The sequence below is a fragment of the Aplysia californica genome, unplaced genomic scaffold, assembly GCF_000002075.1.
Source record: "Aplysia californica isolate F4 #8 unplaced genomic scaffold, AplCal3.0 scaffold00043, whole genome shotgun sequence".
NCBI lineage: Eukaryota > Metazoa > Mollusca > Gastropoda > Aplysiida > Aplysiidae > Aplysia > Aplysia californica.
In genome coordinates this window covers 966038-990744 of record NW_004797313.1, presented here as the reverse complement: position 1 = coordinate 990744, position 24707 = coordinate 966038, and the positions used below count along the sequence as shown (strand labels likewise).

The 24707-nt window shown below is 42.8% G+C and overlaps 1 protein-coding gene across 5 annotated transcripts in view; it reads left to right on the top strand.

Annotated features, from left to right (window-relative positions):
• The window catches only part of LOC101846946 (neuroglobin), a 299153-nt gene that overhangs the window by 151614 nt on the left and 122832 nt on the right, over window positions 1-24707 (top strand). For 2 of the 5 annotated variants that reach the window (XM_035968166.1, XM_005092260.3), the window contains exon 2: window positions 3451-3993. The exons of the other annotated variants lie outside the window; for them this stretch is intronic. In XM_035968166.1, the coding sequence (XP_035824059.1) occupies window positions 3773-3993 (221 nt within the window). In that variant the 5' untranslated portion in view covers window positions 3451-3772. The remainder of the gene's footprint in view (window positions 1-3450; window positions 3994-24707) is intronic. 5 annotated transcript variants of the gene reach the window in all.

The window sequence follows — 24707 nt, the reverse complement described above, 5'->3', positions numbered from 1 at the left end:
TTCTCACTGGATTAGAGTTTTTTTTAAAAAGAAGAAGAATAACACATTTCAAAAGTGGAAAGAAAACAGAACACATATATACATTGTCTTTTATGTGTCAACTCTACACTACCTCAGAATTACAAAGTTCTATCCTACATTTTTGGTCGTTTTGAGTTATTAGAACCTTGAGGTCAGGAACCTCACCCCTACCCCTACCCTTAACCCATGTAAGGTTACTATACTATTGGTATTTCATTACTCTTGGGCCCAAAACCGGAGCTTACCGATTTTGCAGATATAACTTTGTAATTCTGAGATTAGCAGGGTTTGCTGAAAATTACAAAAGTCTGTCTGCAAAAACGGCTGCAAACAGAATCTATTATATATTTGGCAACTTTGAAACACATGTGTCACTTTTCCCATAAAACTACGACAGCTACAGAGTTGAAAGTTGGTGAGTACCTGCAAAAACATAGATAGGTACCCATGATGGAGCCCGATTTTGGATTTATTCTTTTCCTGAATTTAGAAAAACATATTTGACAAAAGGTTCCCGTCCTTCTTTAGCCTTTGTGATTATTCCACTGAAAAGCGAAACAAATCTGCGTAGCAGTCCTTCGCAGCGGAAGTGCCGGAAGTGATATTTTGCGAGGCGCATTTTGTTTTGAGAGTATAGATCGAGAGCTTCCAATTTTTTTTACATCTCTCAAGATTTACTGCTCTATTCCAGTAGAGTGTAAGTATAGTTGGCCAATGACTTTCAGTTGATGCTAATGCACTGATCATTCCTTTCATCGAAAGGGGGCACAGCTAGTACTGTATATCTGGAAAGAATCATACAACTGAATCTGCGTCATATTATAGTAGTTATTTAGACCAAAAATTATTGGTGCGTTCGAAAAAGCTTGACCGCAATTTTCAACTTCAATTTTCTCAAAACTAGGTACTGTGCAGATAGAACTTTGTAATTCTAAGGTAGCAATTAGGAGAAAAATAGCGTGAATTTTACACGAAATCGACGCTTTGCCTCCCCCACGTTCACTTTTCCAGTGTGCAAACTCGCAATGTTAGCCTTTAGGACCTTGGCGAGGACGTTGTATCCCTATTAGCACGGAATAGCTCTGACTGTCAGAGTCGGAGCAGGCCGTTCCGTATATATGGCTAGGAACGCAGACAATCCACTCTTACAATTATGCATCCATGTATGTATACACAGGAACATGCATGCAAACACATACATACATACCGGGGCTCTCGTGGTCTAGAGGTTAAGGTGTTCGCCTCTCATTCAATTGAATTTGGATATCGACTGAAAATTTTCTTCTCTAATAATGTTCTCCTTTCACGTCCTTTCCGGATCTCTGACCATATTCTATCGTCTACTTTCGTCTCCACGTTGTGCTCCCAACTCCTCACCTCCTTTGCCCCCTCCTCTGGGCTCCTGACTCTTTCTGCAGCTTGTCTACTGCTACTTCTTGGTTCCTTCTTACTGCTGTCTTTCAGCTATACCCCTGCTCTTCTGGTAGGAAAGATCTACATCTAGCCTTCTCCGACAAGGGCGAACAATCTTGGAGGTTCAGTGTGCAAGTTAAGGTGCGCACGTTAAAGATCCATTGGTGGTCCAAAATCGACAAGAGTAGGCTTTGGCCGCCCCCAGGGCAAAATAAAAAATGTCCTACCTACTGAAAATGTGTCCAGCGCGCCCACATGACCTAATATAGTTGCAGGCGCCGTAATATATTTTCCAGATAAAAAAAATGCTATACATGCATACAGGCATTCATGCATAAAAAATAGTACATGCATACATAATGTGTCCCACTTATCGTGAAACGTCATTTGAACATGTCTTTTTCCAAACAAGAAGTGTTCGTTCGAGTTAAAACCGGAAATTGTTACCTGTCTTTAGTCATAATCTTAAGGCCGGTCCCAGAGTGGCTCTGTAGGTCTGACCTGTAGCTCGCCTGGCGCACGCCGTGTGCGTGTCAGCCCAGCCGCACTGTGGGTTGGCGCCTGTGTCTCAGCGAGCGCGAGGCACACTCGCTGCGTCTCAGCGCAGCCGCACTGTGTGTTGACGTGTGTTTTTTAGAAAAACAATTTCGCTTCGACCAAACCTTTTTCGGCACAGATTCAACTGAAAGGCCAGTATAGCTACTGTAAAATGACGCAAATACAGTTGTAACAAGTGGTCTGCCTTGCTATATTTAGGTACTGTGTATGCATCAACGTCTTGGGTAGGCCTAATCCAAGAGCAAATTATACCAAGACGGGACAACTCTTCTTTACGTCATGTGCCAAGTGTAGCCCCCCCCCCTCCCCCCACACAAACACACTTGCAACTGCGCGCGGCGATAGTTTACATTGGTTACAATGCAAGGCTAGATTGCTGATCATCCCGGGCGGTATGTCTAGCTTAGGCCTACTAGAATTAATTTATTTTAGCTCAGAGAGAGAGAGAGAGTGAGAGATAGAGAGAGAGGGAGAGAGAGAGAGAGAGAGAGAGAGAGAGAGAGAGAGAGAGAGAGAGAGAGTATTAATTAATGTATAAACGTGGATCCTCTAGATTTTGTTGTACACCCAGCCGAGGGTGTGCAGTTCGGAAAGTAGATCTAAATCTAGATTTTAGATCTAGATCTAGTGGTTGGCGAATGACCGAAGGGCGACTCTTGACAAGGCTGTACTTGCCAGTGAATTGGCGGAGACACACTATCATGCAACTTGATTCATACTCTCATATCAACAGTAGATCTACTTAGGCTTCTGTGCTTGTTTCAATGGCTTCTTTTTCGGTGCGCCTGTACAATTGCGGTCCCGTTTAATGTTTACATGACGACCATTGCATGTGGGATGGAATCTAGAAATAGATCTAGATTCGAGATCTTTATAGACCCTCTCTCTAGATTCTAAATAGCCTAGATAATCTATCTCTAGATCTATATAATTTTAATTCAGTTTAGATCTAGAATCTAGATTTAGACTTACATCTAGATATCTAGATCTAGATCTAGATCTAAATAAGAAACACGTAAAAACTACTAGATTCTACAGGGTCACTTAGGCCTAGATTCTAGATGTAGGTCTACGGACATTGCACACCAGCTCTATTTAGAATTGATCAAGTCGAGATAGATTCAGGGGTGATCACTTTCATTCTAGATCTACATCAGATGTAAATTATTACTTATAGATCTATTTAGAATCTTGGCCTTTCTAGGGACATCCCTCTGCATCTCAATCTAGATTCTAGGTCTAGAATCTAGAGAAGCACACGTACCTAGCCTAGATCTAGGCCTAGGCCAAGGCCTACGACAACAGTCGAACTAGGTCAACCTCTCGATTCGAAGTTTCAAAGTATGATAAAGTGCATTTCTTGATGATTTTGTGGCGAAGTGTTGAAGCTAGCATCAATATTTAATAGTAAAGCACCTAATAATACTTATTTCTTGTTGATTTTGATGATCTGTGAAGAGTTTCAGTCGAAAATAAACACGAAGCGAGGCGACACATGTCCGCCATTTTTACAACAGTGTTGAATAGCACGTCTGACGCATCGCGCAGCTCTGCTGTCAGAAGACAGACGATACAGTGACGCTGCTGAGGCACACGATAATGTCTACATTCATTTGCACGGAGCGAGCCAGGCGAGCTACAGGTCAGACCTACAGAGCCCCTCTGGGACCGGCCTAAGAAGACGAAGAAGAAGAAGAAAAAGAAGAAAAAGAAGACTACCAGCTATAAAAACAACAGTTGACGCCGAAAAACAGCTAATTGGGAAACCGTCACACGTGTCATGGGCTGTGCGGAAAGTAAATCGAGAAGTCTTCTTATTTCCAACACGGTCCGACCTGAGACGGAAGCAGTCAAGTCCATGCCTGAGGATAATAATATTCACGAAGACTGCAATTGCAAGTTGTCTTGTCCCATCACGACCAGGGAAGCGTACAAAATCAAACAGTCCTGGAAAGCGATCAGAAGAAATATGGAGAGCACGGGCGTTGAGATGTTCCTCCGGTAAGTACAAGTGTGCCCTTTCCTTACAAACAGACTTTCAATTTATCTTTCTTTTTAGTTTTATTGGTTTGATTAATGCTAAACCCTTCTCAAAGGAAGAGATACGAAATGAAGAAGTGTCTTGTACTTAAAGGTAGGTTGTCACTGTGTGTGTGTGTGTGTGTGTGTGTGTGTGTGTGTGTGTGTGTGTGTGTGTGTGTGTGTGTGTGTGTGTGTGTGTGTGCGTGCGTGTGTGTGTAAAAAGGAGTTCTTTGGGTGACGTACAGGGGGCAGGGCTAGAAGGTGGCTGTTTCTCACTTTCAATTTGTTTTCTTGTATAACGTTGGCGCTTTTCTTGTTCCGTGCCAACCAAGTCAGTTTCTATTCATCAGTGCCTTCAATCAATGTGTTGAAGCTAAGATTTTACATTCTGAATTTTGTAACGGCGTGGATTTTCTTCTACTAAATCTGTTTGATATAATACCCCCCCCTCTCTCTCTCTCTCTCTCTCTCTCTCTCTCTCTCTCTCGCTCTTTCCTACTCACTCTCTATCTCTCTTTCTCTCTCTCTAAGTCTCTCTCTCTCTGTCTCTCTTTCTCTCTCTCACTCTCTCTCACTCTTATTCACCCACTGACACACACACACACACACACACACACACACACACACACACACACACACACACACACACACACACACACACACACACACACACACAAGCTTAAAAGTGTACTGGTAGGAATAATGTTAACAGTCTGTCTTCTGTCTGTCTGTCTGTTGTAGACAGGTGCGATTCGTCCATAGAGCACGGTCATGCAATGCCGCCCAAATTTTTTAATGTTCTGTTACGTAAAGCACGTACAATAATAAAATAAAAGAAGCCAGAAACAAACACTAGCCAAATGTTTTATCAAAATAAGGTCCTCACTGGCGCCATAACTGTCATTTATGTGTCTATAGCGCCGTAAAACATCTACTATGCCATGCCAAAGTCCACGCGCTTTAGCTAAACACAATAGGATATTCAACAGTGTAATCTGACCTATAAATCGTTCTTGGGGATAACCCAAGCGATGACGACTTTCATAGCGAGTTTGGCGGTACATTAATATTAGACGGCACATCTCAAATGTGCTCCAGCCGAATAGTGCCGAAACATAGCCCACAGTAGGCAGTCTAAAAATAAACGCGATAGACCGTACGCTTTTTTTTGCCAATATTATTATGTGAGCCCTGGAGCAATCCCGCGGAGTGCTCAAGTGCAGTGAATTGTGATTGGTTCATTGTCTCTCTAGCCACTATTTTAAGTGAATCTGTGACCGTGAACCTGAGGGAGGTGAACCTGACCGTCCTATGAGTTGTGAATGGTTTTGTAGTGGAGTAGTGAAAGTTATTAATGTACTTGAGTGTCCAGTTCATATACAGGATGAACGAAATTGACGTTTAGGTAACAAACAAATTTAGTTCTAGAAATTGAAGCGACAAGTAAAAAGAATGAAAATAAAAGCACGAGGTCCTCCCTGGGCAGCCCAAAGATCCTAATGTCATACACTGCCTCATTTACTATGCCCAATGCCATTGACTATGTGGTTAAGCATGCGATAGCTTAATTGTGCACTTTTTAGCCCCACGAGCCGCCCCTGGTTGTAGAGGGTGAAATTTTGAGGGATGGGGGTGGGAGGTAAGATATCGAAGGGAATTGCAGCCGGTCAATTCTACAAATCAACAGCCGCCCCTGATAATATCCATATATATAACATAATAAGCAAAATGATACAAGATCTAATCTGTCAAATGTTTCTGCCGGAAATAGTGATACCAGAGAGTATTTAATGATAGAGAGCGGAAACGAGGCCTCCTAGCGCGAGGTCACCGGCTGATCGTGAAACTAGGCGCAGTAAACAAAGCCAATGGCGGCTATCGGCAGTCGCAAGTCACCAGCAAGTGTAAGTGGTGTTCTGCGGCAGTCTGCTTCTGTGCCAATTCAAGATCGCACACATACAATACCAGACTTAGCATTCTTCAGCTTTCCAAAAGATCCTGAAATGTAAGAATTTACCTACGTACTTTTTCATTTTCCCTATTTAACAGCGTTTTTCTCATTATTAACTCAGTGTCCAAGTCGACCAAGTTGTTAGCAATAGTACTAGTGTGGCGTCTATCCTTGTTATCGTCAAGTTTCACGTCCCATGGTGCACAGTAAACTTACTTAGTGAACTGTTCCGGCATTTAGCATCTGTGTATTGGAAACTAACAGCTTCCTTATATATATTGTGTGTGTGTTTATGCCCAATAAAATGGTCACAACGATAACAACAAAGGCTCGAGGTCCGAAGTTGTTTTCTCTGTCAGTTTCGAGTGAGTGAAGCCTAGCACTACAATGGTGACTCCGACGTGAGTAGACCTAAAATGTTTCACGGCACAGTATAATAACATTAAATCTAGTAGTCGACCGCTGATCTGTCCTGCCTCGCAAGACCCCCGACATCGAGGCACGCTTGTCAGCATACTATTACTAATTACCGCAACGTACCGGCTCTATTTCAACTCGTCAATAATGAATACTGAGGAAGCAATCCTTGAACTGGTTTAGGCGATTCGTAGCCGGACTATATCATCTGCTGTGTCAGCGGTTACCTTTAAGGCCCCGGCGTTCTGAGCAAGCAATGCGACAGTATGGTTCCTTCGATTGGAATTTTCCTTCGCCACCCACACGCCTCCCCCCCTCCCATAACAAACGACCTCACAAAATTCCTCCACGTTGTTCAGTTATTGGACTCGACCACGTCACGACGTGTCCAAGCGGTCATGGAGCATTCCCAAGACACAGGTAAATACAGCTCCCTAAAGAAAGCCTTACTAGAGGCTTAAGAGGCTACACAGCTTCAAAAACACACGGAACTACCGAACATGAATGGCCTCGGAGACCAAGGCCCTCTGAGCTCCTGCAGCACGAGGTCGCTGAACTCTGATCCAAGCACCCTTTTTCGTGCACTTTTCATCAATCAACTACCACCAAAGGCTCGTTGCATTTTAGCCCAAGTTCCAGAGGTGGACCTTGAAACTTTTTCTAAGACAGCCGCATCTAGGAAGTAACCTGCTTACACTAGGCTTCAGGGCTACAACGCACGACGAACACTGCGTTTCTGCGTTGCCTGAAATCCCATCATTTGTTCTACCGGCAGTCAACTCTTCAAACCCAAACTTCAGAAGAAAGAGAGGACCCTGGTTTGCCGAAGAACAGTCATGGGGGGGGGGTGGTCAGCCACCCACTTTAATATAATGTAAATATATCATACACGTTTCGGCCAAAATGCCCAACGTTGTGAAGGCACTGTGGAAGGTCGCCCATGCGCTATGTTCCAAGGAACCACGCAGCAACAGGGAAACGACATGGCTAGCGGACAATAGAAACAGAGGGCAACGCTGGCCAAATTGAGGCCCTCCAAACTTGCTTGGTCAAATCAGGTACCTTCTCAGTCGCTCATTTACTTGCCGGAAGATCTTTCCTCGTGGACACGGAAGCGGAAGAGTTTGTTTTCCCCGCCCTCCCACCCGATAGAAAACGACCTCGTGGGCCCAGTCTCACGGTAGCTAATGGATCAGCAATCTCAACATATGAAAAGCGCACCATCCCTCTCAAACTCTTCAAAAGGTCTTTCTTCACACGAGAATTCACTGTAGCAGATGTGACACAACCCATTCGAGGTGCAGACTTCTTTGCCTGTCATCGGCTAGCATTGGACTTGGGAAAACAAGAGATTGGTATTCCTAGATGGTGTCCTCATCATTTCAGTGCAGCCCACCAGGTCTCAGCGTCCGGGCATCCACAAAGTCCACTCACGTTTCGAGGCATTACTAAAGGATTTCCTGAATGGTTAGTACCTACTTTTGAAGGCAACAAGCACGGCGTCGTTCATCACATCCACACCACTGGACCTCTGGCTCATGCTCGTGAACGTCGACTAGGCCAGGAGAAGTTAGCTGCTGCTAAAGCTGAGTTTGCTGAAATGGAGGGCCTCGGTATTGTACGCCACTCACACCCCCCCCATCACAAATACACATAGTCAAGAAGCCAATGACACACACACCAACCCAGACACACACACACAACCACCCCCCCCCCCCCCCGGTCATCGCCATTACACATATTCAAGAAAACCAATGTAGGCTGGAGCCTGCGAGGAGATTACAGATGGTTGAACAACATCACGTCTAGGGATGACCGCTACCCTCTCCCTCATACCCAAGATCTGAACGTCAATCTACGAAGCAAAACTTGATTCTATAAACTAAGTATAAGTTTCATTTAGTAGACCTCTTTCGTTAGCCGATTATCAAGACTGTTATTTCAATGATATTTTTTTTCAAGATAAAACAATCTTGATATTTGTTGCCCTCTGCTCACCACGGGGAGATGGAAGACAGATTTCGAGTAGGTTACTGTCTTTAGGAGAGCACATTTCTTTAAAAAATCACTGATTAAAATACTTGATAAAAGTGAAAATAAAAGCGATATTTACTTTCTCCCAGGAAGCATTCTTTGGGCCATCTTGTCGAGGAACTCTGCTTGCGTTAGCTGTTGACTCTGATAAGCTGTGATGAGCTATATGTTATTGTAACCCCCCCCCCTCGACACCCAAAATGGTAGTAAGGTCTACTACTCGAACTGTTTTCAGTGAACACTCAATCGTAGTCGAGTTGCAATTCTGATTCGACCACAGCTACCTCAGAATCGATACCACACTCAAAAACCTACGCAATTTACCTTCCATAGGAAGACGGCTTGTTGAGTGACCTGTTGCATAACACAACGAAACATGCGCAATTTTCCGTCCCCCGTGTTTTCCAAGATTGACCTCATTCGGGTATATAATCAGATTCCCGCGACTCTGATGGAAGAAACCTTTTCACGATCTCCTTGCATGCCTTGAGCTGTTGCTTTTGCAAGAAAGAAACGATTCCGTAGATGTGACAGCATAATCTGTCTGTCTTGAGCAAGGCTGGTCACTCGAGGTCTATCCGGGACATTGCAAGCTAAGGGCGATAACATAAAGAAAGCCGAAACTTAAGCGGCTGAAGATCGACTCGGACAGGCGCCAGTAGGTGTCTGCTTGACTCCACATAGAGAGCGCCTATTGCCGATCCCTTTAAGCTCGCGTTGCATTGATCTACTGTTGTCTAGTCTGCCTACATCTACCGTATCTAGAATCTAGTTCTAGGTCTTGAGTGATTACAAATTTACAAGAATGGACTCGTCATCCGAGAGGGAGAGGGGGAGAGGAGGAGAGGGGGGGAGAGGGGGAGAGAGGGGGAAAGAGAGAGAGGAAGAGAGGGAGAGGGAGGGAGGGAGGGAGAGGGTGAGAGGGAGGGAGAGGGAGGGAGAGAAAGGGAGGGAGAGAGAGAGGAGAAAGATCATCTTCCCGTGTCCGGTAGAATGTCATATAAAATTGCAATAGTATGTCATAAATGTGTCAATAACAAAGCTCCCTCATATCTTAGTGATCTCATCCAGATGTATGTTCCATCTAGATCACTAAGATCAGGCGATCAGTATCTTTTAAGAGTTCCTTGAAAAGGGGGTAAAAAATTAGCTGACAGTGAACTCTCTTCGCCCACCTTGCTACGTCAGTCTGGAAGTCTACATTTTTAAAAATCTTTAAAGACACATTTAAAGACATCTTTTTTTGTCTGTTGATTCAGGTTTTTTTTGTCTGTTGATTCAGGTTCAATGCAATGTTATGTAAATAACTATGTATCCAGTTATGTATTTTGTGATTTGCATTGTGTAGATTTTATGCTCATTTCGTGACGACGTGTAAGCGTGCGCGTGTGATAAGCAAGTAGATGCGTGTGTGTGTGTGTGTGTGTGTGTGTGTGTGTGTGTGTGTGTGTGTGTGTGTGTGTGTGTGTGTGTGTGTGTGTGTGTGTTTGGCGTACATGTTTGTGCACATGTGTGTGTGTTTGTGTGTGTTTGTGTGTGTGTATGAGTGAGTGTATTTTTGTGTTTGTGTCGCGTGCGTGAATATTGTTCGTACATGTATTTTATGTAAAGCGCCTAGAGCTGTGTTTACACTGTGTCGCGTGCGTGAATATTGTTCGTACATGTATTTTATGTAAAGCGCCTAGAGCTGTGTTTACACGGGAGTGGGCGCTATAGAAATGATCTTCATTATTATTATTATTATTATTATTATTATTATTATTATTATTATTATTATTATTATTATTATTATTATTGTAAATCGACATCCATTTTGACAAGACACGACACAGCCAGATAAGCAGATCTCTAGACGCACAACGAAAAACTACACAGGCCTCGTCTCTTCAAAATCACACTCTATTGACACAGTAAAGCCGAGATATCTAGATCTAGAAAAAAATTAAAATTAATTACACCACAACACAGCTGGTATTCATGAAGCATAATATTTTTGGGGAAAAAACCACGAATTTTCTTAAATATTGCTTAAAATGCATTTCTGCTCGACGACCACCCTATTTTGACGATGCTGATTTCAAAAATGTAATTAGTTTTTGTCTACCGTGAAGCACCAGCTCGGAAATGACCATTTAAAATTGTCCCCAGTCCAGTCGAGTGACATCACACAAACCGCTGAACCCGAGTTGGCGACGGCGAGACAGCGAGACGGCATTGGGAGTTTGCGACCTCGGTGCTTTCTTGTCGTACCTCCATTTTTAATAACAGTGAAAACAGTTCATAACAAAATGTGAGTTAAAGAAGAAGTCTCATTTTCACTGTTAAAAATTGGAAATACGACAAGAAAGCACTGCGGTGGTGAGTTGACAGCGAGACGCCCTTCCCAGTTTTTCGGCGAAATAAGAATGTAGTTTGGATTCCGATAAAGCCGACAACTCCGATCCGAGTTTAAAGCTGCCTGCAGTCGGCCAGCTCTATGTGGGGCAAGTTGGAAATCATAAGAGAATTTTTATGCCTATCGGCGCTTACTGAGTCAGTCTCCGAAATCGGCGTTCTCTATGTTTTCGCCCCAACATTTTTAAATAAGTCGAGAAACTATACACACGTTGCATTTTAGCCGCCTTGCTACTTCTTGGGCAGAGTTTCTGCCTTGATCTAGGCGGAGGCAAAACTTGTGGTCTGCTTCTTAAGTTGAGGCGTCTTGTAATGAAAGAAAAATCAAAACCGATCGTAAACATGTCTGGACTTTTGTTTGGAAAGAGCCACATATCATTTTCTAAGGAAATTAAATTCTTTTCATGAGTGGCATTGCGTCTCATTAACGAATTTTACCAAAGTAAGGGTCACTGTGCTGTGATGAAAGTACTCGTGGAAATAACAAAAATCGTGAATCGGCATGTGAATTGAACTACTTACCTCTGTTTCCAAAAATCGGGGCAATCAGAGCATAGTTTGGCATTCTTATAGCCTTTTAAAAACGTTGCGTTTTTAACAGCGTTCAGTGTATCTATAATCACACACACACACACACACACACACACACACACACACACACACACACACACACACACACACACACACACATATATATATATATATATATATATATATATATTATATATATATATATATATATATATATATATATATATATATATATATATATATATATATATAACACATTTATAAATAATATAGCTTTATGTTCACGTTCATTTTGGTTGAAAAATACCTTTCTCTTTCCTCGAACTCCGAATCAAACAAGATTCATATTACATTATTAATATATTTTGCTGCTTTGCTGTAGCTTATCTTGCTAATACAGGATGGGATCGGCACAATCCAGCTGTAGTGGGCACTCCGTATTATACACATTTTTGCGATCAAGAGAATGCGATTGACGATATTTGACTCAGGTTTTGTTTACACCCCCCCCCCTTCACTGAAGCCAAAGAGTATGTTACAGTCAATAATGGGAAAATGGGAAGACTATTTAGGACTTATAGCATGGATTACGTAATGCCAGACGTTTTTTAAAAAGGAAAATTAAGCTCAATAACGTCTGTGACATCACTGTGCTTACGGCAGGCGCGGTTCGTCCATAGAGCACGGTCGTAAAGTGCAGCCCAAAATGTTTTAATTGTTATTATGTACAACACCCACAATAATAAAATAAAAGAAGCCAGAAACAAAATATACTAGCCAAATATTATCTCAAAACAATGTCCTTACTGGCGCCATAACTGTCATTTCTGCGTCTATAGCGCCGTAAAACATTTACTTTGCCATGCCAAAGTCCACGCGTTTTAGCTAAACATAATAGGATATTCAACAGTGTAACCTGACCTATAAATCGCTCTTGGGGATAACCCAAGCGATGACGACTCTCATAGCGAGTTTGGCGGTACATTCATATTAATAAGACGGCGCATCTCAAATGTGCTCCAGCCGAACAGTGCCGAAGCATAGCCCACAGTAAGCAGTCTAAAAATAAACGCGATAGACCGTACGCTATTCTTTGCCGATATTATGTGAGCCCCGGAGCAATCCAGCGGAGTGCTCAAGTGAATTGTGATTGGTTCATTGTCTGTCTTGCAAATATTTTAAGTGACTCTGTGACCGTGAACCCGAGGGAGGTGAACGTGACCGTCCTATGAGTTGTGCCTTTGAATGGTTTTGTAGTGGAGTAGCAAAAGTTATTACTTGAGTTTTCAGTTCCAATACAGGATGAACGAAATTGATGTTTAGCTAACAAACAAATTTAGTACTAGAAATTAAAGCGACAGGTAAAAAGAATGAAAATAAAAGCTCCAGGTCCTCCATAACCAACCCAAAGATCCTAAAATTATACACCGTCTCATTTACTATGCCCTTGACTATCTGTAACATGCGACAGCTTAATTGTGCACGTTCACCTTTTAGATTAAGAGGCGATTTAGTAGAATGTTACTTGGAGGATACAATGAAGGATTTTTAAAATGTCGAGATTATATACTAGCTGGGCCCCCTTTCGATGAAAGGAATGATCGGTGCATTAACATCAACTGAAAGTCATTGGCCTACTATATTTACGCTCTACTGGAATACAGCAATACGTCTTGAGAGATGCTAATCATTAGAAGGTCTAGATCTAGATCTCGAAACAAAATGCGCCTCGCGAAATATCACTTCCGGCACTTCCGTTTTTGGGGACAGCTACGCAGATTTGTTTCGTTTCTCAGTGTGAATTACCACAAAGGCCAAAGAAGGACGGGAACGTTTAGTCAAATATATTTTTCTTATTTCCGGAAATGAATAAATAAAAAATAGGCCTTCGTCATGGGGACCTATCTATCTTTTTGCAGGTATTGCAAACTTTCCACTCTGTAGCTGTCGTAGTTTTATGGGAAAAGTGACAAATATGCTTCCAAGCTGCCAAATATATAATAGATCATGTATAGATTGGTTCTCTATTTCGCTTTCGTGATTGTACACTCCAGAATTCCAAAGGTGTGGAACTGTGCGCACGGCTAGTGAACGGAAACATCACTTGTTTACAATGGCGTCTTAGAATACGGACTTTCCCAAGATTAGATCTAAACGAAACTAATGAAAAACTGAAAATTAAACTACAATGACTTCAGGCTCCTCAATAAAACGGTGCACCCTTTAAATGATTCTGAACCACCTTTAATTTGGTCAAATTCGAAAGTTCGGAAGTTTTAGGCGGCCAACGTGGCTTACTTTCACAAATATAATATATAGAGATAAAGATTACACGTTATATCAATTTTCATTTTCCGATGCATAAATTCCGACCACACATTTCTTCATGTCTATTGCATTTTACAAGTTTTCTGATCTCTTTATTAGGTTTGCTCAGTAATTCGCTATCCGCCAACTGTCTGAGTTGTACATTATTAACTAATGTAAATTTTACATGCTGTACCGCCTGCAAATTGGTTACCAGAGGTAGGTCTACACTCTACACACTGCGCACGACACCCACACAGCGGCTGCTTAATAATCTCTTTCCCACACAGGGCTCAGGAAGCTCAGCCTACTTCTAGCACTTGTTGATTTTCTCCTGATTTGCGTTGATTGTGAAAATGTTATCATTTTACAGTATTCATTTTTGAAAGAATTGGAATGAAATCCTAAAGACGCCTGGAGAAATGTCAAAGAAAGTGAATCAATTTGGCTTGCCGGCGTTATCTGGCGTTATCAGGTATCAGCCCAATGACCCAAAGGCTGGCGGGCGTTCGTAAGTCTTTTAAATTGTGAGACGCACGCTGAAATCTACAGGATAGGACTAAGTGCCCAGACAGAGTGGGCGCCGACGCGTCGCCGAAGAGACGAATAATCGTTCACAATGCATCTTTTTGATGACATATTTTATTTACAAAAGGAGTGTAAGGCTGCTAGAGTGTGGTTGTCGCGGAAGCCGCAAGTGAACTATCAGCAGTACTAAAATTTCGGACGTCAGTCTTCAAATTGCTGCTAGACGTAGGCATAATGTGTGTAGTGTGCTGTTTGTAAGCTCATTTTAATTATAATGGCATGCGAAATTGACACGGAAGCATTGATTCATGTGGTTAAAAAAAAAGAAAAAGAAAATGTCTTAATGGCAAGGGTGATGAAAACTACAGTAACAGAAACTTAAGAAATGTTGATGGTTTCATTTTGATGTAAGGTGTGCATTTTTCCTCATCTGTTAGTATTTCGCACATTAAGTTGTGGTACTCTCCATTTTTAGTCCCAGATTTATTCTATACCTAATATCGACGGCAGGCTCCTCGCCATTTATACAACCATGATAACAACCATTGAAAAATACCTTCCTTGTTCATTGTTCTAGATGTACAGATGAGTTTTAATAACCGAAAAAAAACGGTCTCATTCTGTTTTCTCCAGGTAACTTGGAAGCGTGGCGTAATCAAATAATCAAAAAGATGCGCCGAAAAATCCAGCAAGCGTGTCCACTTTGTCTCTACCCTAGAGGTGAGACCACATTTACCATTTGAAAAAAGCAGCTTCTGGTATGGCCACCCACAAGTTTATCACTCATCGCTAGCTCCACGCTTGCTTCAGCTTGCGACTAAGGCCAATCCCAGAGTGGCTCTGTAGGTCTGACCTGTACCTCACCTGGCGCACGCCGTGTGCGTGTCAGCACAGCCGCACTGTGGGTTGGCGCCTGCGTCTCAGCGAGCGCGAGGCATGCTTGCTGTGTCTCAGCACAGCCGCACTGTGTGTTGACGTGTGTAGGCGTGCAACTGACGGGTCTGCCTTTCTATATTTAGGTACTGTGTAGTCCAAGACCAATTATACCAAGACGGGACTGCTCTTCTTTACGTCATGTGCCAAGTGCAGCCCCCCCCCCCTCACATGCACACAAACACACTTGCAGCTGCGCGCGGCGATAATTTACATTGTTTACAATGCAAGGCTAGATCTAGATCTAGATCTAGAATCTAGAGAAGCACACTTAGATCTAGGCCAAGGCCTAGGCCTACGACAACAGTCGAAACTAGGTCAACTTCTCGATTCGAAGTTTCAAAGTATGATAAAGTGCATTTCTGGGTGGTTTTGTGGCCAAGTGTTGATGCTAGCATCAATATTTAATAGTAAAGCACCTAATAATACTTATTTCTTGTTGATTTTGATGATCTGTGAAGAGTTTCAGTCGAAAATAAACTCGAAGCGTGGCGACACATGTCCGCCATTTTTACAACACTGTTGAATAGCACGTCTGACGCATCGCGCAGCTCAGCTGACAAAAAACAGATAACACAGCGACGCTGCTTAAGCACACGGTAATGTATACATTCATTTGCACAGCACAGTGCGAGCCAGGCGAGCTACAGGTCAGACCTACAGAGCCACTCTGGGACCGGCCTAAGTCGCGCCCAAATTTTCAGTCGCGTGCGACAGGAAGACAAAACTGTCTCCTTATGCGCGACGCGACGTTACGTCGTGCGCGACTGGTAAATCCCGTGCGCGACTGGCAGTTCACAACAGAGAGACAGTAGCAAGACATTATTTTGGCACATAGCCTCGAACCTTGCCTTCACCGACACACACAAACACACAGACCCACACACACTCCCCCCCACACACGACGTGTCGACCGTGGGCACGCCTTGGCTACATATTTTGACCAATGGAGATGCTCTAAACCTGCAGCACCCCCAGTCTGTCTCGCTACAGCGACCGATCAGACGCGACAGTCGTGCGCGTCGCGTCGCGTGTAAGGAGACAGTTTCTTATAATCTTACGTGATTGATTTTAGAGCGACTCGCGTCGCCCTTAAGGAGACAAGCTCTTAGCCGGGCCGTGTGGTGACTCATCAGCCATAGGCCCTGCCGGAACTAAAAAGAAATATAAAAAATTATCATATATTATATATACCATGGGGTACCAGAGTTCAGATTAAAAATTTAATGTCATATTCGATTTAAGATAATCTGCGCGCTATCCGATTTAAGTGCATATTAACAATTTTACTAATTTTCCGTTAAAACTGATTTATTTCTTATTCCTGCCTTGGTTTCATTGACCTCTTGACCATTTAATTTGTAGCCTGGTACTGCGAACACAGTGTGCTGGCGACCTCGTTTCGTTGGCCGTGGCAGTTGCAAAATCGCCGATACACAAGTTTTGCTTCACTCAAAAGCAAGCACAAAATAATATCCCTTAATTAAACGTGTTTCTGGTACGAAAGAAACATAAAAAGACACTCTTTCTAAAGGAGTATTTTGATTTATTTACCCGCAGTGAATACAAGTTTTGCAACGTATTGATAAACTTGTGTAAAAAATCAGCATTGAGCTCGCCATGGAAAGGCCTACCTAGTGTGCTATTTTGCTACTCAATCATCTCTTGATGTTTGAAGAGACCGGTTAACCTAAAAAAATGAGGGCGAGAAAATAATTGAAGAGGTCTTTAAGTACAAGTTTATTTATGTCAAAACAGTCAAGAAGCACTGCAATAAAGTCTATACATTGCCAAAGAAACAAACTGCGGCGGTAGTTAGGCTACTCTACCAGTAGCATTTAAAAGAAAAAAGGGACCATAACAACAATCCGTCCCATCGGAATACAAATCATCTTACACAAAACCTTTTTAAACACGAATCGAATAACTCTTCAGAGAGTTATACTGTATCTTCTTACATTAGGATAAATGCTTGCGTGTGTGCTCGCGCATGCGTGTGGAGTGTGTTTGTGTGTGTGTGTGTGTGTGTGTGTGTGTGTGTGTGTGTGTGTGTGTGTGTGTGTGTGTGTGTGTGAGAGAGAGAGAGAGAGAGAGAGAGAGAGAGAGAGAGAGAGAGAGAGAGAGAAAGAGAGAGCGAGGATAAGAGAGAGAGAGAGAGAGAGAGAGAGAGAGAGAGAGAGAGAGAGAGAGAGAGAGAGAGAGAGAGAGAGAGAGAGAGAGAGAGAGAGAGAGAGAGAGAGAGAGAGAGAGAGCTATTGCCGTACTTTTGTGTTGTCCAAATTACAATGGTAAATTTTTCAAGTACAGTGATATTCGTTTATTAATTTGCACTTAGATTTAATTTAAAGCGACCAGAGCTGTGTGCACACATGAGTAGAGGCTATACAAAACTATCTTCGTTATTTTTATTGTTCCATGTATAAGTTTACAGTGGAAACCTGAAACAACAGGGATGGTGGGACCAGAGGAAAAAGTCCTGTTATATCCGATCCTTGTTAAATCAGAAATACAAGGGAAGTAAGCATTTGTGGACTAATCCAGCTGTATTTATTTAATAATTATTGCATGTCAGGGTTTGGGGGTGGGTGTTTTTTTCAATTTTCAATGGGAGGCACAAGTGGGAACCAGTTGGCTTCAGGCATATGCCCCTCTCTCGTGGCCATGTGGTAGGCCTGCAAATGACACATTATGCGTGGGTGTTGCTAGGCTTAGTAAGCCAGTAAAAATTGACATCGAACCCGGACATGAAAGATAACAACCACATTTTTACGCCAACTGGAACTTTGAGCCGTTAAGTAGTACCAAAAAAAAAAAAAAAAAAATTCAATCAAAATCGCCCTTGGGGGAACATGCTTAATTTCAACCTAATAAAGGTCAAAAAGGTCAATTTTCGAATTCGTTAAAAGATGTCATTATTTGTTCTTAATGAAAGAGATAGTCAAATGAAACACAAAAAATACTTTTATTTTTAAAATTGACCCAATAGTTATCACTTAATTAGCATTTAAAGATTATTATAGGTCAAGGTCAGTGTCAAGGTCATCTTTAAAAATAGCTCAAATATGGTCGTGTTTGGTATCAAATTCAACGTCTCAACAAGAAAAACTCAGAATTTATGTTGTTTATGCAATTAAGTTAGTAATTGGCGGTAAACACATGATTGAGATAATAATGTTAAACGTTTAAAAACAAAAAGATATGGTGAGGTCATATAAACATAAAAAATAAATCCATGTTCCGGCATAGCATGCAGCTCGGCTTTTGTATGCCAAGCTTCAAGAAAATTCGTTGGTAAACATGGGAAGATAATAAGTAAAATAGTAAAGTTAGGGCGAAATAAGACCGTTTCGTGATTTCACATTTGGAACCCCACCCCCTTCCATTTCTAACCGATTGTTCGAGTTATGGTCATACGTGTATGACTTCCGCTGTGTATGAGTTTCCTTCTTATAGATTGGTTGCTCTGAAGAGCTATAGAGTCCTTCCTACCCTTGTTACGGCCTAGTTAGGGAACTTAAGAAGAAGTCGGTTTGCGTTGATTTGTAGAGAGCTGGTCCCCTTCCATCCCACCCGCGTCGTAGGCCAGGCACTTAATGTGTAAACTAGAAGATACTGAGCTCGGCGGTTCCTTCCGTGGGCCCAATTGAAATTGTGTCGTTTCTGAAGCATTTTCATACTGCCCTCTGCAATGACAATGTATACTGCAAGGGATGTTGTACTTGCAGCAAGTACAGCTCTTACACGAACAGCGGATTTCACGTAGCAGTTCATCTGGGGCCGGAGCATTGTCAGTTATCACTGGACTCACAATGTTGTCACTCACAGTCAAAGACAGTGCGCAGATTAAGCCATGTACTAACCTGTTGATGCACTCTACGGGCAAGGAATTGTGAGGCTCTCTCTGCTGGAGATATCCGTTCAAGTGGCACGTATTTTGGGAAGATGAACTGTTGATATCGAAGATCAGTAAGGCTCAGGTTTTGCGGTACACTGCAGTAAAGGAATGACAAAAACTTGACTCCTATGTCTGTGATGTCTTTTACATTGGTATCTGTTTGTACAAAAATAGTGGTCTTCTGTTGCCATTGCTCTGACTTTTGCAACAGCCTGAGAGCCTTAAGCCTAAGCTTACCCAAGCTGAAGACAACAGACTCTGTGTCACATCCTGACACGGCATGTGCAACCAGGAAACAGCAGCACGTGGTCATTTTAGCTGCTTGAATAGAAATTATTTGGACGTTACTTGGCTTCAGATATGTAGACTTTCATGTCTTTGCTCACATGATACAGAAGCTTTACCAGTATATCTGTACCATTAGCCAAGACAACCGCGGGTAAACCTTCATCTGCAAACTGTAACTCTTTTCTCTCAATGGGTGTGTCCGCATCCCCTTTTCTTTGGCATGAGCAATACAAATGTCCTCTTCTTCTAATGACGACCCTAAGAGTCGCATCAATGCTTGCTTTTTCTGAAGATTGGTACCGAACGAATCTTAGTCAGTCTACTGATTTGTGCTGTAATGACGATCAACGACTGAATGTGGTGTGTATGCAGTCTTCCTTCTCTTTTGCTCAGGTGCTTTGGTAGTTATCGTTTCACAACTGTCAAAGACGACACAAAGTTCAATATCTGGTGTCCTGTTGTGGAGCAAACAATTGACGAATAGCTGACACAATGTTTCTACTGTTCCAACCTTTGTTCAGTTTAGACGATGAAGCATGTGGATGCCATCATACACTAGATAATGAGACTTGTCGTTGACATCATTTACATCAATGTTTGGGGACACGTTGATGATGTGATTGGCCAGGAGAGATTTGTCCGTTTTCTTCGTATTCCCGTAGTCGTATAGAAAGGCAGGAGCCACAGGTGAAATCTCATACTGGAATAAAGAAGATTCAAGATTCGAGGGAGACCACAGACGCAGGCCATTGAAAGCAGTCGCCGGAACATCTCAGATTGTGACGTAAAGATGTTGTCGTTCAGGATCTGCACGGGTTTACGCATCACCTTGAATGTGACAGCTTGGTCACTTTTTAAAAAAGGAAACCTTGCCATAGCACATACCAGTCGTTTCAGCATGTACTTTCCAGCCAATTTTAAGTGCATCATCAACGATGACCCTGCTATCGGCGACCACACCAGCTTAAAAAATATAAATGAAAGAACCTTTCTCTGGATGTTTGAACTTGAACATACTGTGCGCCTCCAGAAAAGGCATAAACTTCTTCAGATCATCAGTGTCGCGTCTCCGAGAAACCAGGGGCCTTCGTTTGTGTTGTTCTGTTAAACTACCGTCGTTGTCCGTCCGTCGGCCCCTTCTGTCTCGGGAGACAATGGCTGCGCCTGTTCGTCACTCCTTTCCCGGACAGTGCTGTCATCTGTTTTGTGCTCTCATCTTAGACGAGACTGGAGTGACCTCTCCAGGGCGCAGGCCTGGGCGGAAATATGTGGAGGTCCAGTGCTGCCCAGACGACAGGGCCCCCCCTCTCATCGTTACCAGCGAGGTCCAGTGGAATGCTGTACATTACATCTGGAGCCTATAAAGCTGCAGGAGTTGCCAGAAGGAAGTCAGGACTTCTCCCAACCGCCTTTGGGACTCCACTCCGGATTTTCTTTCTGGATTTACTTCCCTATGGAAGTAAATGTCCTTAAGGCGCGGAGGTTTTAAATCAGGGTTTTCCTTCCCCTACACGAACTGCCATCCAAGACTGTCTACCTTCGTCTACTCGAAGCAGCTGGTTTTGAAGCGCCAGCGACTCGCCTTTGCCTTCCTGTCAATGGTAACGATTCCGCCGCGAGAAGGCCAGTAACCTAGTAATTCCAGTTAAAGTTCTCAATGCATCCGTATACTGAGCGACGATGTGGGGACCTATAAGCCATTTCATTTTAGCCGATTCTTTGAGTGTTAGGTTGATAAGGCCACCTTGTGTTTTTCCAGCTCGCATAACACACTGTTCAATTTTCATGTCTGTCCACGTTCCATTACCAATAGATCTAGAAATTTAAGGCTAGATCTAGATCTAGAATTTAGATCTTGATCTAGATTTAGACAGATTAGATCTAAGTAAAGATAGATCTACCCCTAGAATCTCGATTTAAAAAAAAAATTTAATCTATCTTCACACTATAAAGAAATAAAATACAAAAGAAAAAACCTTTTCCTTTCAGTTGTTCAACCCTAAACGCCTTTGCAATTTAAACGATAGAGAGCACCGTACTGGGCACATTGCGCGACTTCAGTGCTTTCTTGCCGTATTTCCATTTTTAACAGTGAAAATGGGACTTCTTCTTAACCTCACTCTTTGTTATGAACTGTTTTCACTGTTTTTTAAAAAGGAGATACGACAAGAAAGCACTGAGGTTGCAATTGATTGAACCGCTGTGACGAGCATGTTGCTGAAATCCTATGTACCGGTGTCGCCATAACCGTTTTTCACCATTTTATTTTTGCAATTGCCCATTTTATGAGCTTTTTTGTTCAATTTAAACATGTTCCCCAAGGTTGATTTTCGTTGAATTTTTGTGTGGATATAAACTAGTCAACAAAAATTAAGGACCATTTGAGAAAAAGTGGAGAACTTCGAAAGCAAACTTCAACACGCAATGAAATTTTGTACACATTTTAATCAACATGTGTATAGCAAGTAACAAAGAAGAAAATTAAGTTATTCCATTTTAACTTGCTTAAAAAGTTAATTGAGTTTGATAGGGGTTAAAATCCCAAATCCCAAATCCCAAAATGGTCAAGTGGTTTCGTAGTTATTTTAACTTCTGACTACAACAAAAACAAAACAGTTCAGATGATTTCAATAATGAGCATGCCCACCATGATCGTCCTGGCACTCAGTACACCGGCTCCTCATCGAGTTCATGAGGTTGGTGAACACTCTCTGAGGCATCCCCTGCCATTCTGCTTGCAGCATCTGAAACAATCGCTGCGTGTCTCCTGGAGGGGGGTATTTGCCTCTGACTCGACGTTGCTGCTCATCCCAGAGGTTTTCTATGGGATTCATGTCCGGACTGCAGGCCGGCCGGTCCATTAGGTTAATGCCAGCCAGCTGCATGAAGTTTTGGATAAGCAACGCTCTATGAGGTCGGGCGTTGTCATCCTGGTACCCCGCATGAGGTCCCATCTGCTGCAGAGTAGGTAGTGCTAACGGACGGAGTATCTCATCTCGATAAACGTATTGTAGGGAGATTCCCTTGCACATGGTACAGAGGTGTTCAGTGGTTCAGACTGAAAGCACCCCATACCATCACGGAACCACCTCCAAAAGGCATCTCTTCTCTGACGGCTTCATCGAGGAGCTACTCTCCGGGTCGTCTCCAAACCCTGATACGACCGTCATTGTGATGCAAAGAGAACCGGGACTCGTCGCTGAAGAGAACGTTTGCCTACTGTTGACGTGTTCATCTTACATGGCGCCGGCAAAAAAGACGAGCAGCCTTGTGTGCTGGGGTGAGACGCTGACGGACTGCTGGTCGACGTGCATTAAGTCCAAACTCATGAAGACGTCTTTGTACTGTCTGACAACTAATATTAACACAAGTTACTGCTCTCAGCCGTGTCTGGGTGCGATTTGCAGGAGCGGATCTCGACTGCAGAGCCTGTCTATGAATGAATCGGTCTTCCCTTGCATTAGTGGCTCTTGGTCGACCTGATCTGGGTCGCTCTTGGGCACTACCAGTGGTGTTGGCACGCTGAATCAGCCGTGAAATGACAGAAACGGACACTCGAGGACGTGTAGCAACCTGTCGGAGTGAAACACCATCTTGTACCCAAGCAATGGCTCGTCCTTTGTTTACATCAGACAATTTCTGTCGAGGAGGCATGTTTATGATTAGCCCTACAGCAGCAGAATGGTGTTTCCACAGTACAAATGAGCGAGTGCAAGTCACTCACGAGACATGAATCTTGCATTTGAAAACTGATTTTTGAGCGTTCATAATTTTTCCGGATGGTTAGAGCGAGAGAATAAAAATCGATAATTGGAAAACATTGGACCTTTTTGCCCCCTCCCCAGCTCATCGCACAGGCCTCACGTGCATTTCAAACCTTGGTGTGTACACTCCCATTAGTCATAGAGTAACATTTCACCAATATCTAGTTTTACGAGTAAAAGTAAAACCTCGAAAGAATGCATACAAATATATCACTGTTTTTACAATACGTTCCTTAACTTTTGTTGACTAGTTTACTTTATACCCTAAAGAACAACTTCACGCAAAAATTTGGTTGTTATCTCTCGTATCCGGGTTCACACCATTTTCATGTCAATTTTTACTGGCCTATAGGCCTAGATCGAAGTTTGCAGCACATCGCAGCCCTCTCTCGCTTCACCCGCTGCGTGTGCTTGCAATGGTATGGCTTGCGTTGGCTTGCTCCGGCATGGCTTGCGTGGGCTTGCTCCATCACTGCGTTACTCTCTCTCTCTCTCTCTCTCTCTCTCTCTCTCTCTCTCTCTCTCTCTCTCTCTCTCTCTCTCTCTCTCTTTCTCTCTCTCTCTCTCTTACTTTTTTACACATTGTTAACGAGCCTTTGTCCCTGCTATAACCGTTTGGGCTCCGATGAGACCCTGTTTGAAAAAATAATCCCTGTTATTACCGGATCCCTGTTATATATGGTTTCCACTGCTTACAAACCGGGTGCAACAGTTCCATGAATTTGCTTTAAAAAAAAAATCTGCGTTTGATTGTTTTTATTAACAGTCACTGATGGCATACATGTACGTTTTATCAGACAAGAATTGTTTTGCCAAAGCACACTCCCAGCAGGTGAAACAATAGAATGAGTTAGTCCTTAGTGTGACCACATGGCTTTCTTTTGCTGAAATAGCTTCTCTAAAGTTGGTATCTTTTCTCTGCAAAGAGCTCTGACAAATTTTGGAAAGACGCTCGAACGAAAGCTACCTCATTCTTAGGTATTCTTTACATTTCTCATCATCTTGCATGGTATCTGGAAACATGTGATGAAATTCGCCGCATGTTGATCTTGATTTCACTATAGGGTGTGCCTAATGTTTGTGGCTTTTTTTTTCTCAGCTGCTCTCCTTCTTTTCAAGCATAAACACAGTAAAGCGCGCTCATATGACCTTAACAGTTGCGAGCGCCGTAAAACCTTATACTATACAAACGTGGTGCCATCGTAAACATTATTATTATGACTGATTTACAAAAGCACAGCACACCACGACAGCGGTCCAGCGTACATATCCGGAGAATACGAAGGCCAGTAGGCCAACAGTTTAGACCTGTCGTTTCCGAACTGGTGGACACAGACGACAGAAAGAACAGACAGATTTTCCTCCTTGCGACAAGAAATCGGGTCGATTCCGATCCAATGGACACGGACCCTAAGGCGGCGAGAAGACCGGCGAGTACTATGTGCTCGGTAAAAAAAAAAAACCGTCAGTGTACAGGGTCTTTGACTCTTACAGCCTAGCTTCTGAGCCTAGCTCCTTTCAATTAGGAAGTTAGTTAAAGTACAGCTGGAGTTGTACATGAGATTAGCTGCTACTTTTTTTTTTTTAGCAGCGCATGGAAATCACGCAAGACAGATCTAGATGGGGTAAGACAGGCCACCGTTTTCCTCTA